Source organism: Phasianus colchicus, chromosome 5 (genome assembly GCF_987193195.1).
Source record: "Phasianus colchicus chromosome 5, bPhaCol1.hap1.1, whole genome shotgun sequence".
NCBI classification, from domain to species: Eukaryota; Metazoa; Chordata; class Aves; order Galliformes; family Phasianidae; genus Phasianus; species Phasianus colchicus.
The window spans coordinates 22,586,264-22,600,459 of NC_143440.1; the positions used below are offsets into that span (position 1 = coordinate 22,586,264).

At 39.9% G+C, this 14,196-nt stretch overlaps 1 protein-coding gene across 11 annotated transcripts in view; it reads left to right on the top strand.

The window, feature by feature from the left end:
* LOC149917797 (uncharacterized) overlaps nucleotides 1-14,196 on the top strand; it is a 75,376-nt gene that overhangs the window by 53,428 nt on the left and 7,752 nt on the right. For 10 of the 11 annotated variants that reach the window (XR_016466821.1, XR_016466820.1, XR_016466825.1 and 7 more), the window contains one exon: nucleotides 11,017-11,084. Coding sequence is in view for 4 of the 11 variants with exons in the window: in XM_090140817.1 (XP_089996943.1) it covers nucleotides 11,017-11,084 (68 nt within the window). In the remaining 7 variants the exon portion in view is untranslated. Of the gene's footprint in view, nucleotides 1-11,016; nucleotides 11,085-12,454; nucleotides 13,739-14,196 lie in introns of those variants that run through there. The other variant, XR_016466827.1, reaches the window with a different exon arrangement.

A 14,196-nucleotide genomic window follows, 5' to 3' on the forward strand; every position in this document is an offset into this window, starting at 1 on the left:
TTGCTTTTGTTTTTGCTGTTTGTTTGTTTGTTTGTTTTTTCCCTGCTCCTATAATAACAAACACGATATCCTTGTTGTTTTTGAAATTGATATATATGTATCAATATATAACCAAAATTGATTTGGGTTTGATGTAGAAAGAAATTACTGACAGAAGGAGACATGCAGCTATTTTGCAGATGTAACTTTATGCAATGGAGCTATTAAAGTTTTGAAGTAAGGGGAAGAGTTGAGAAGAAGAATAGCCAACTAAAAATAAAAACATTTGAATCAAAATATCTTAAAATGTCTGCAACAAATTTTTCAAGGGGGGAAAAGAACTTTCTCACTTTGGAAATATATATTCACATTGGCAATGCCATTAAAACTTACAGTGCACAGAACATAGCTTTTCAGAGGAGTGGTCATATCTGTAAATCTAATTGAAACTATATATAAAATGATGTGTTCTTGTGGATCAAGTAAACTGAAAGGTTTATTTACCTTGAAAAAGAACAGCTGCATAAATATGCGGGCAATAGAAAGGTGAACATCACAAAAGTGATCCTCTGAAGGAAAAGAATTATTTCCACAGAACTTTGAAATCAACGGGCATATGTTTACAGGGTATGCTGCTGCTATAAACAGCGTGACCAGCTTCGTGGGAGGGAGGTGCAGTGTGGTCTGAAGTGGGAGAGAGCCCCGGGTATGGAGTGGCAGCAGATAAACATAAATATCAGGAACCAAGTCCGACTTCTTTGATTCCAGTTTCCAGTGGAATGCTACCTTAAATTTGAATTTGTTAATTGTAAGTGCTTCAAAGAAATCATGTGCTTCTAAAAGGCTTATTAATACGCTTAAATATGATTATGTTATTAAATATTTCATTAATTAGAAAAGTGAGCTCTGTAAGCCATTGTGTAAGACCAGTATGGAAAACAGAATTGATGTATTAGTAATATGCTTCATCCTTTATTTATTAATGGATGGCTTTAGAGGTGAACAGGAAATTCTCCTGAGTAAATTCACAAATGCATACCTCACTTACCTTTTTTAGAAAATGTTTTGTTCCCCTGTTCAACAAATTAGGTATTCCTTTTTCCTCTCTCTAAATAATATCACCATTGCCAAAAGGGTCAGACACATCACCGGTTTGCCTTAAGTTCCAGAGAAAGTTTTTCAAGCTCTTTCTATTTCTTTATATTAAAATAAGGCAGATGTTGAAGGTGATTCAATGTAATCCATTAATTTCAAATTTCCCAACAATGAAGTTTCAGCTATAAATTATTATTGTAAGCCATTACTATATAATTTGATGTGAATTTCTTCTGTAGGACAAGGTAAATATAAGACAATAAGGCAAAGCCTTATTTAAACTATTTAAACAACCAGTCAAAACTCCCATTGATGACAGTATAAGATGAGGCAGAGCAGATACTGCAGGATTTGCAATGTTGTATCCAGAGTAAAGTCTAAGTTTGTGGCTATAATCTTACAACTAGAGAAATATCTGCATTGGAGGTTTAAATTTTACTTTATTTCATTTTTTTTTTTCTACTACATCTATCTACATTTCTATTCTATTTACCAGTAAAAGCTTTACAGTAGTTTTCATTGTTAATGCATTTCAAACAAGAAGACCTAGTTGCTTGATCTGTGTTCTCTAAAAGTCTAACCTGTCAGGATGGGAATTAATTATGATAGCTTTGATTAAGTTTGAGCTTTCCCTCTCCCCTTTTTTTCCCTGGTTAATTTGGGAGAGGGGAAAAATAGGACTCAGGTTAGTATAATTTCCCATATCACATCAATTTCTGTGTTTCTCTAGGACAGATTCATAGGGTAATAATGACATGCTGCTACTAGTGTGCATTGTTTTAACCTAAAATATACCATTAATTAAATTTATTTCACTAAAAATTTTCCATTTAATTGGTTGGAGGTTGCAAATTGTGGTTTCAGTTATTGACTCTTAATTATAATGGTAGTTATGGTAGCTGTATGTATCAGAATGCTATTTAAACAACCAGGCCTCGTGCTTTTAAGATTTAAAGTGACTATTCACATCATCTTCACCACTGTTCTGATACTCTAACATAGCAAATCTGTATTTCATGACATAGAGATATGAGACAGCAATAGGTGCACAAGGACATCGAATATGGGAAATGAAAGGGAGTCATTCAGAATGCAAGGATACCTGTGTTAATGTCAGATAGCACCAAACCTTTTAGTAAGTATATATATATATCTTAAAAATTTTAAAAATGAAAATTGCTGAAGACGTAAAATTTTACTTCATATGAAATCATAGGTGTGAAAATATGGAATTGTATAGGCAATCTTGTCTATCTAAATCCAACCAAAATGTCGTCAGTGATGCTTGAGCTCAGTCACAGGGACTCATTGCACTGCAGTTTGACTCCACTTTAAAATGGGTTTTAAAGATGAGATTTGCATGGCGTTGGAGGAACAGCTATAGTCTCGAGATGGGCTGCCATGAGGTGGAGGTACAGTCTGAGCTTCATGGTCTGGGGAAGGCCTGACCCTTCATGTTGCCCAGTTCTGTGATGGGGACGGTTCACATCTGTGGTGGCTACTGCATTTCCTTGGTCTTCTGGATGTTTTGGATCAGACTTACTTTTGTAAAAGCTGCTTGGCTGCATTCTAGTGCACAGTACATTCAGTTTTCATCAGGTGGCATCTATCAGAGTAGTTTCTATTCTACGTTCTACTATGATGGGCTTTACTTCGTGACTATTCTTTCTGCTATGCTTATGTACAACTGAAACTTTAGGAATAGAGACCTACAGCTTTATCCAAAGAACAACTATTTTTATGTTGAACAAATTCCATATAAGTCGATTACATGTCACTATATTGCTGACATATTCATTTCTTAACCCATAGGAGGTGGAAAGTAACACAAAACCATAAGGTATTGATGGTGGCCATAAGCTAATAACAGGCAAAAAGCAGGCTGATAGTGGTGGATTTGCTTGGTGTCCGTGAGGGCTCCTTTTCCAAATGTAACTAATATTAAGAAGTTTTCCTGTATGCCAAGATCGTTCTCTGGAATTTTCAGAGTTCACTTCCTGTATGCAGAAGTGCATCGATGGTGCTGTATGGGTCATACTGTTCTTCAGCTGTATGATATTTAAGTGGTCTATAAGCTATGAAAGCTGAAAAGGGAAGAAAAAAAAATCTTAGCAATACTGTGTTGATTAACAGTCTCTGTCCTGTGTTTGGGTTATGAATGAGGAGTAACAGAGATGTTTGAAATAATCTGCTTGAACTTGCTCTTTTGTTTGGCTTCACAGTCTAGCTAGCTAGCTGGGTCCCCTTAGGAAGCACAGTAAGACCACTTTCAATGTTATTATTGAGAGAGCAGAAATATGAGGGATGCTCTAAAAGTAATGCCTCCTATTTTATTATATTGGGCCACAATCTCAGAGGTGGATGTTGGTGTTATGGCAGTAGAGGCTGAACGTTCCCACTACTATTTCATTTTGTTGCCAAGAAATAGATGGCAGCAGAGGAGCAGCCTGACAAAATGGCATCTGACATGGAGGTCTGTACGAAAAAAAGGTGTGCCACTGAATTCCTCTGTGTGGAAAAAATGGCAGCCACTGACATTCATTGATGCTGAATGTTTGTGGAGACCAAACAATGGATGTGAGTACAGTGAAAGTTGGACTGCGTGGGCAACATTTTTCTAGCAATGATGCTGACGTATCAGCTGTGAAACAGTGGGTCACCTCCACTGGTGCAGATTTTTACATGTGGCATGCAGGCTCTCTTGCTCATCGCTGGTGAAAATGCATAGTTGGTGACTATGTTGAGAAACACTGTTTTGCAGCTGAGAATTTGCTCTATCAAATAGTTTTACTGTGTTCCGTGGAAATAAATACTGGTATTCTTGGAAATAAATAGGAGGCATTACTTGCAGAGAGACCTATATGTTTTACCTTATCTGCATATAGTGTCTACTTTGTATCAATTAGCTGATCCTGATCTTTGATTGGGAATCAATATTTGGGACCACAACATTGTTTACAGGTGGATCAATCATTAAGTGACAATGTGTGCACAAATATCTGGCCCAGTTTTTTTCTTCTGTGCCCTTGTCTGATTCCTTATTGCTCCAACTATGTCTGGACTGCTGGAGAAGACTGGGTTGCTATTAGCAATGGTTGGAAGTCCTTGAGTACTTAGACAAATAATAGAAACTTTTTAAATGAAATCTTTTTTTTAATTCTGAGAAGTTACAAAATCAAATAGCACAGTAAGAAATTTCAATGGGAAAGACTGACAAGATCCCATTCTTCTTAAAAATGTTTGGGGTCATTGGCGTAATTTTTATAGAACACTTTTATCTTTTTTTTAAATTTTCTCTCTCTGTTATTTTTTGTTTGTTTTTTAATGGGGAAGATCAACATCGTATCCAGAATGTTTTCAAAACTAAAATATTTCATTTTCTTTTCATGGAAGTCTATTGGATTTTATTTTGCTCCATTTAAATTGTCACTCTTGACACAGCACTGTTCAAATGCTCTTCACTTGCTTGGTGAAAACAAATGTGCTTTGCTATTTGGAACTGGATAGATCTGGTATCCAAGAAAGGGATGGCTGTACCAACTTGTTCAGCTTTTGTTGGACACTCCTCTGTGTACAATTCACGAATACGCATTCTTGGGGACTAGATATATTTTTGAATGATATTCCTGAGAGGGTGTGAAATTGGATGTCCTGTTTGTCCTGTATAGTAGATAGTTTCAGACCTTTATTACAATATGAAGCAAAATTTTCTAAAGAAAAATAATTATTAGAGGGTGTTATTTATTACGCTAACTTCTTAAGAGGGCAGGAGAAATAAGAGGTATTTTGTCTTTTGCAAGTAGTTTAGCTTGATACAATGAGTTGAGGCCATCTGCCTAAGTGCCCTCTAATGTCAACTGAAATGTAGAAATAAGTAAAATATATTAATGTCAGACTTGCTGTAGGAGAAACAGAAAACTATCTCCCTCTAGCTATACTTGGGGAAGGACCTTAGGAGTGTACAAAACTGGTCTAAACACTGGAGAATAAAAGGGCTGTTTGGCTATAAGTTGTTTTCATAGCTGAAACTCTTCAAAAAGGTGGAGGGAAATAGAACAAACTCATTAGCTATTTCCTTAAAAGTCAAAATAAATGATGTGTGCCAAGGTCACAAAACATTTTGAGACAATCAGAATCTATGGAACTTTTAGAGCTGCATAGCACTTCTCCAAGCTGAGATGAGTTCCTTTCCATTCCTCCACTAATAACTCATTCAGGAAGACTAATGCCTTTGTACCAGGAGAATCATGCCCTGCTTTTTAATTGTAGAATTATACTAAATTTCTGGCAAAAGAATGTGGTTGCTAAATGGAGCACTGTTAATTGATCAGATTTCCCAAATCTTCTGTTGATCAGTCTATCAGTAGGAAAAATAAGTTTTGTCTTTTGTCATCATACGGTTGCATGGATCATGTACTAAGTACCTGTGGTGTGTTTCCTTTTCTTGATGATGGAATTGTGTATACCTCCATTATGTGACATAATGTATACAATATCATTATGTCCATAAATTAGTGCAGTATTTATCAAACTTTCTGAATCCTTAACATCCTTTATGATTCATCTCTCCTCCTGTTATCTTCTCACTCTTTCTAAGGTAGAAACTGTCTGTAGCATGGAAACCCACTCTGTTTCCCAGGAAGAGCTGCCTTATGGCCAGCAAGCAAGGGTAGTTAACCTATTGGCTAACCAAGACACTTGCAGCGGCTTCACAGTCCCCCAGTGTCAAAAAACAGCTACTGAAACTTTATTTTTTTTCCAACGCTCTGTACGTCTTCGAGTTTGTCTGGAGCCCATAGTTTGTGAAATACTTCTTTAGCAGAAGTGGAATTCCTACTCTTGTGTGTACTGATGAATTCCCTAGCACACAGCTATAGAAGGTGGCAGAAACTAGGTTTGTTGAACCTGGATGTGGTAAAGGTCTGTTCATGGTAGTAGAGGATCTATGTAATTTTATGACAGTGCAAACTCCATATAATCATCTCAGTTACAGCTGCCTTTCTCTCATGTTCCTCTTCAAACAAAATTTTTCTTGTTAAACAACATGGGTGATAGAGATATTGATGTTGGCATATTTGCTTTCAATTTAAGGGGGGAAAAAAAAAAAGAAAATATTTCTCCCCTATGCTGTGTGTGTTGTTTCAGTTCTCCTGATGGGTAGTTCAAGGTTGGCTGGTCTTTCCTTGAAATCTGAAGAAGAAGAGTACTGGCAATCCCTGGGGATGTGGTACACTGGTTCTTTAAATAGCGGCCAGAAGACTCACACAGTACCTGTGTTACACTATTCCCCGTATTTCTGTCAGTTCCTCGGTGCGAGCAGTAGGATGCTGCTGGCTCAAAGTCACAGGGAAGGGCCCCCAAAGAGATGGGGTGCTCACCTCGACCTGTCACAGCTGCAACCTCACTGTGCTGCGCCCACCACAGTGTTTCCTGTGGGCATGCCTTGTTGCGTCCGGAACAGGACAGTGCTGGGGAGATAGGGGGGAAAAAGCAAAAGCCTGAGGTGTTTGAGACTGAGCTAGAGTGAGGAAGAGGTGAAGAGTCAGCCGTGCTAGGCTGTGCTCTCTATTCCTGTCACAGTCACTGTTTGACCTGCTCGCATCTCTGTCTCTCGGTGCAACCTACCTATCGTGGTGGTCAGTCTCAGCTGCAGTTATTATTAAGGATGTGAGTGTCACATATCACTTGATGCCTTTCAAAGCAAATAAGTGAGTGAGTATTTGTTGCTCCCCCTGAGCCTCCAAATGGGAAAAGAAAGGCATGTTGGAGTCCTGTCAGGAGAGGCCTGTTGAGCTCCTGTCCCCACACCTTGGGAATTAGGGTGATGTGAAGTGTCTGGGAAGAAACAACCACCCCTTTCCATTGCCTTCAGCCCTGCTGCTGCCCTCGCAGTGTTCAGAAGGGTCCACTGGTGGTGTTTGCTGTGAGGCTTTTCTCTTTAGTTTCAGAAGATAGAAGATAAACAGCTATCACACAGCTAAAGTTATCTTGCTAGTTAAAACAGTAAAAAAGGTACAGAACAGATTTATGTAAAAGGCAGGTAAAACACAGGAGAGAATTCTCCAGAAGGAAATTCTCCTCGTGCTCCACGAGCTGTATTTTAAAATCAAGCCCAAGTTACAAAACGCTTCTTTCAGAGGAGCCATTTTGACACAGGCCATTTTATTGCCCTGTGGTTCTCTGTTGTTGGTGATGGTCCACCAGTATTAACTGATACTGATAATTACTGATTTCATTGGTGTAAGGTAAGCTTCACTGTGAAATTGGTACAGGTCAGGGTCTTCCCTCCAAAAAGCAAATGCAGAGAATGCTGGTGGTAGTGCTATCTTTTTATGCAGGTCCACTTTAGCACTGGGGAGAGGTGACCCCCCAGTATGACAGCCACCTCACACCAAAGCACTGTGTCAGCAGTTCAGCTGTGAATTAGGAAAGTAGGAACAAGCAAGTGTGAGACATTGCTTTTAGGAAAGAGTCAATCTGACCCTGTAGAAGGAATGTGGCTGCACTTGGACACGTATAAAGCTTGATGTGTCTTGGTGAAATTCAGTGCTGTTGTGGTGCTTCCTGGCAAACTGAGTTCTGTGTGATCCTGGACACTGTAGTGGTTTTGTAAGTGCGTGGCATGGAATCGTTTTAAGGCACTGCTGATCTGAGTGAGTAAATGACCCCGCTGAACATGGCAGTGTATTTCTACACTCAAAGTTAAACGTCTGTGCAAGTCTGATGTTGAATTAGGCTTGGAAATGTGAATGATGTCTACCAAAGAACGGAGAGGAGAAGTGGAGGAAGGTGAGGGAAATCCTCTGGGAGGGTGGCTGCTCTGCTCCTGTACAGTGGCACCTGGTCCAGGAGAAGATGGGAGCACTTGGTACATAGCACTGTGGCAGCCATTCATGTCTAGGTGTGTGAAGTGGTAATGGTCAAATGTATTGCACCAGAGTCAGCTCAGGAAGGAAAGAGTGCATGCGCCAGTGAAGTGGGATGGGTGCATGGTCACAGTGGGATTCCCCATTTTCATTCATGTTTGATACGATGCAATAAAATGTAGGGTAAATGAATATAGATGCAAATATTCTCACGGGAATTGCATATGTAGGCTTTTAAGATTTACCAGTAGTCATGTAAACAGGACAATAATTGCCATAGAGAGCTAATGCCAATTTCTGCATGTGTTTGCAGAGCACAGAATTTCAGGGAAAAAAATTGGAAAAGTGAACATTGCACAGCCCCTAAAAGCTCCTAAAACTTTGCCATTAAGTCTCAATATCTCAGGAACTCTTATGATAGAATAGATAGATAGAATTGGTAGTGCCTATGTAGCTAAGGGAAGGTTTCTTTTTTGTATATGCACATATCTGCACATATGCATGGATGCATTTTGGAACCTGTCATAAAGAGGGAAAGGCAAAATAGGGGAAAGGGGAAAAATATAAATTGAAGCTTTTTTTTCCCTTTCCTTTCCTTTTTTTTTTTTTTTTCCCTCCCATTTCCCCTGCTGTTGCAAATTGTAGCTTCTGAAAGCTTTGTCCTGACAAAATGAGGACCAAACAGGTGTGTGCTTTAGAAACTTTGCCTAAAGAGAGTACTGGTGCAAGGCGGTCACACTTTTGTATTGCTTGGAGTGTTTCATGCCGTTTGCACACAGGAAGGAGAATCAGTTATCCTCAGTTGGTAGCAAAGACACACAATGTTCCCCCTCACCCATGCAAGCCAAAATCCATAGACACCCTGTAATTTCACATGGCCTACATAAAGGAGTTTATTTTTTGCTAATTTAAAAACATACAGAAAGTAAATACAGCGACTGTTTTTTCCTTAGAGTTTGCATAGGAGAATAATTAAAGGCAAGAATCATATTTTATAGGCAATATATTGGTTTGCATGTAGAATTCCTTTGTTGCAAATTACAGAACCAGAGTCCTGATCCTGCTATAAGGACATTTAATGGCACATTTCCTATTTATTTCAGAAAGAAGGAGCAGAACACAGCTTAACATGTGACAGATAAAAGCTGCTGCTTTAGAAGGAGGCTGCCTGTTGCTTTTAGGCCCCCAATTTCTGCTTCCTTGCTGTCTTGGGAAAAAAGATGTACAAATTGTACATCTTAGAAGGATAATGGGGATTGTTTATAAATATAAATATTGCCTTGAACATTGCTGAACCCAAAATATAAAAGATTGGGCCAGTGAATGAAAGTGAAACTGTCTGAGAGCAAAAGTGAAACCAACAGGCAACTTTCACTGTCCAGGCTGTATGAAATGCAGAGAAGTAAATCCTAAACAGGTGATGATGAACTGTAAATTTGAATTTTAAAAATTTATTTACTTTTATTAGTGTAAAAAAGTGTTGCTAGTGATCTAGATAAAGATTTCCCCTTCAGCATAGGTGCTTTTCTTGATGGTTATCGCCTTAAAAAGGCAGAAGTGATAAGAAATGACTTCTTTTTTCTTTATGATGTTAAAGGGCATCCCCTTGTGTCACCCCCTTTTCCCTCTTCATGCCTTTATCCCAAGCTTTGAGTCATTTACACAAGTATGCTGATAGGAGCATGCATCAGAGCTGCAGGAAGCTCACCTCGCTTTGCAAAATGGGTGCCTATAACCTGCACATTTCTGGATGAGGAGAAAAATATGTAGCTGTAAAAATATTTGAAAATGATGGTAGAATGTGTATAATCTGTAAAATACTAAAAAAGAGAGAGACAGCGTAGCAAATGTGAGAAAGAAATACTTCTTCTTGCTTGATCTGATAGGATCAGCAGGAGAGAACTGTGCAGGAAAGTGAGCAAAGAGCAAATGCAGCAACAGCAAAGGGTAAAAAAGGGGGAAAAAAAAGAAAGCAGAAAGCATGGGGTGTCATAGAGAGAAGGAGAAAATGGAGGAAATGTATGGTTTAGGTATGTTAACCTCATGTAAAGTGCTTCCTTGGTTCACTTTTGTCAATGTCTGGGAAACTAGGTGGAAAAACACACGTGGCAACAGTCTGCTGGGATCTAGACAGTATGAGGAGGGGAAAATATATGGAAGAAGAAGAGTAAAAGATGGAAGAAAAGATTTCAACATGGGCAGATCTTTCTTTTTGCCTTAAGAGAAAAAAAAAAATGCAGTTTACTCATAAATACTACGCTGCACCATTGAGGTTTTCTGACCATGGCTTTCATTGATAATGTTTGTTCAATGACAAACTGAAACAAGGGATTTTGGGAGAATTTAGTATGTTGTGAATTTGTATTCATTATCTTACCTGTTTGTTTTCTTTTTCTCTCGCATTTGTTCCAAAAGGTGCGGAGGCAAAAAGGGTGTAAAAGTGTTGTATAGGCAGTGATTTTAGCTGGTAACCTTCTTGCAGGTGAAGGGAGGAAATAGAAGCCTCCAGCCTGCAGGTCTGTGTAAATTCTGCATTGTAACAAATAAGTATGCTGTAACACAAATCCCAGAAAAATGGGTAGAGCAAACACAGTGTTTCTCTGGGAAGTATTCAACCTTTAAAACAGAGGAGGGAAAAGTTGATCTGGGAAGAAATATCTCAGGATTCTGTCCCTCGTATAAATGCCTAAAAAAAAAAAACATTAAAAAAAAATCAGATCTCCATATATGTAAAAAACAAGGGATATTTTTTTCTTTTTCAATGTAAGGTCAAGTGATTTGCAGACTAGGTGATGCAAATGAGATACAGCATGCAGCAGTACACAGGCCTCTGAGAACTCAGGAACTGGTTTGGAGGCTCTGGAAGTCCTGCAGAACATGCAGGGGGGTGGTTTTTAACATGTCTACCTGATTTACCAGAACAGACTCGATGGCCTCAGTTAGAATGTAACAGGAGTTTTTAAAATGCTTTTCAGCCCAAGAGGTACAAAAGCTAGTGAGGGCCAGATAGTTTGAATGATCAGAAATGGGCCTAAACATTGGAATAATTGTAATGTATTTTCTCTTATGTTGTCAGGAACGTGGTGCAGCCTCTGCTTCGGACAGGAGGACGTCCGTCCCAGGAGAAAGAGCATCAGTTCTCAGGTAACGTGCTGCTACTTGTGGGTTTCCACGCGGAGAGAAAATAACTTTTCTATTAGGGCTAAATAGTGCCCGACCCTTTGGCCTTTTCGGTTCTGTAGTTTATCGGTGACGTTTTACAGAAGCCTAAAGATTCCTGCTTTATTTTGGGAGAGGTGAGGAGGCCTAAGTGTTGTGAGGGAGGGCAGCAAATAGGAAGCCCTCCTGAAGCCTGGTCGGTTGCGTGAGAACAGCAGTGCTGGTAGTGTTATTTGGGATTGTCCCATTAAAACATGCAAGTGACAGGATGTTACAGAAAGGCCGATGTACTTGTTAGCTGGGGTGTGTGTTTCAGTTCACCTCGTATTAAAATACAAAGTGAATTTGAAGTGGATGCTGTGGTTGGTGTTTGGTCAAAGACAGGGCTAAAAAAAATAATTCTTTCTAATTGTTTGTGGCTTATTTTCTTGTGCTGACAAATATATTTGATGTGGTAGCAATTAAAGATATTCTGTTTCGATTAAATTGAGGGACAGATACTTGTTTTTGAAGCATGCTGGTTAATTAAACAAGAGTTAGTAAATGGCAAAAAGCTATAGGCAGGATGCTTTCTGACGATATGCAGTTCCTTGGGGTGAAATTAGTCACTAAGCAAAATTTTCTGATGAGGAAAGAGGTGATATTTTCAAGATATTATATACTTTGTGTGAGCTTCTTATACACCAATAGAGAGAGGAGCTGTGTTGAAGTGCTGGTCGTGTTGTTGTGTTGCGTATGGTACCTCGCTTGTTCTTTCTGGTTTGGATTCCTTATTCAACTCTAATAATTTAGGCAAGAGAGAAATGTAAATTCTGTTTACCAAATTGGATGTTTGCAGCACTGAAAAAAAGAGAGAGATTAAAAATGGTTTGAAGTCTCTAAAATCTATAATGTTGTTCTGTAGCCTTTCAAAAGGGGAAAAAAAAAAATCAAAACAGCCAAATTTTCACTGCCAAAATAATATACAATATCTAAAAACAATATAAATTGCTATTAGAAGGGCTTTGAAATAAACGATACGTTCAAACAGAAAGACAGGGCTTTGCAGTATTTTTCTTCCCAAATTCTCCCTCCTTTTTGGAAAGGAAAATTGGAAGATTTTTTTCAAATATCAAATGAATAAACAAATACAATTGGAATGAAACGTTATGCTTGATATTTGGTGAAATTTGTTCTCTTCTAAGTATTTAGTTTTTTAACTGCAAGCGCTCTGGAACAGTTCATATCTCAAAGTTTGTGGGGAGAAAATGTTTCAGCATTTTTGTTCATACCTGAGGAATCCATTTTAGAAGTCCATTTTCTCTGTTTGCAAAATACATTTTTATTAGATCTATGTATTTGGGTTAAGACTGACTTAAAATTACTTAATTAGGTTACACTGAAATTCTAAGTGATTTAAAAAGAAGGATTATGGTAATATGACAAAACATAACACCATTTTCATTGAAATCCTTAAATAAAGCCCTTTTAACATGCCAGTTTTAAAAATCTATAAATTTGGGGTGTTAAAACAGTACAAAATATAAAAAGGCCGAACTCGTAGTAAAATATATAATCCTGTACCAGTGCAGGGATTTTGGAGCTATGTCTGGAATCTGGGAGGAGGTCATTGACACCTTCGTTTTGTTTTGGAGTGTTTCTCTTGCTGTATCGTCCTCTGTAAGTCTTTGCTATATATATGTAAAATACTTACAAAATGTTTGTGGTTGTTTGGTAAGGAGAAAATGCAGAGAAAGAGGTAACAGTGTAAGTGCACTGAGCTAGATGGAATCGGTTGTGTTTTCCAAGGAAATTTTGGAAAAGATACCCAAGTAAAAATTGCTACAACGAGGGATAAATTCTAAATAATTGTATTTGTGCCATTTGGAATAGCGTGGCTGTGAATTGTCTTTAAAAACCTTCATGTAAGTCTCGGAAACAGGACAGCAGAAAAAGCCTTTCCAATTGTGCTTTCTGTGGCTAGTTGTTGGCTCGTAGGCTGATTTCGGGAGCAAGATATTAAAAAATACACTTAAAAAAAAAAAAGCTGTATATGTGGTTCTATTATCAGCGTTTTGTTTTTGATTTTTTCATTTATTTTTGAGAAAAGGAAAATCCGTGTGTGTTACTTTGCTCTGTGTTGTTTATGGTCTAAGGCAAATAATAAATCTGTGGAGATTTATTTTGTTTTAAAAGCGATATTTATGCGAAAAGCCCAGCTGTGAGCTTCCTTTAGTTGGTATCTTAATTTCGGAGACGTAGCAGAATGTTTCTGGCTATTTGCGTTTGTTGCAGGGCCGGAGCAGGAGGCAGCCCTGTGTAGTCTGTCAGGCAGCACACGTCTGAGCACGTTACAGTTTGTAGCACTACAAATTAGAGCCGTTGGAGTTGTATCGCCGTACGGTGCTCTCTTAAAAATGCTCGCAGCCGGGTGGGTGTGCGGGACAGGGCTGGACACGGCGGGGGGTGCCGGGGCAGGTGACCCCGATGCCGTCCCGGTGGGGTGCTGCTGGGAGGGGCCCTGCCGTCCCCTTCGCTGGGCTACCTCGGATGTGGGTGCCGGCTGCGTGGGTGATTTTTGGCTGGCACCGGGCTGATTGCGTGCTCGTACCTGGTGCTTGGTGTAAGGCAGGAGCCGGGAAGTGCTGCACATGTGAATGGTACGTGTGCTGGGCACCTGTGTGGGGCGTGTGGGAAAGGGGAGAGGGCACGACAGCTCGACGGAGCCTGGCACCGCTCTCGCTGCAGGAAAACACGGCGTTCCTGATAACTTTGTTGCAAAGTTTTTTGGGGGGCCGCCTGGCTACTTCCGAGTTAATTCACTCAGCAGCACCAGTGTCGTGAAAACAGTTCGGAACAGAGCAGAAGAAGCGGAGGAGGATCCGTCACCGGTTGTTCGCCAACCGGGGGCAGCGGGCAGTCAGCGAGCCCGGCGCGGCCCGCTCTCAGCGGCCGGGCTGCTAGGAGCAGAGCCGCGGGCAGGGCACGGCACGGCACGGCACGGCACGGCACAGCCGCCAGCGGGGCCGGGCCGGGCCGCTCGGAGCGCGGACGGCGGGCCGCACCGCACAGCACCGGGCCGCGCCTCCGGGGCCCGCGGGGAGCACGGCCCGGTCCC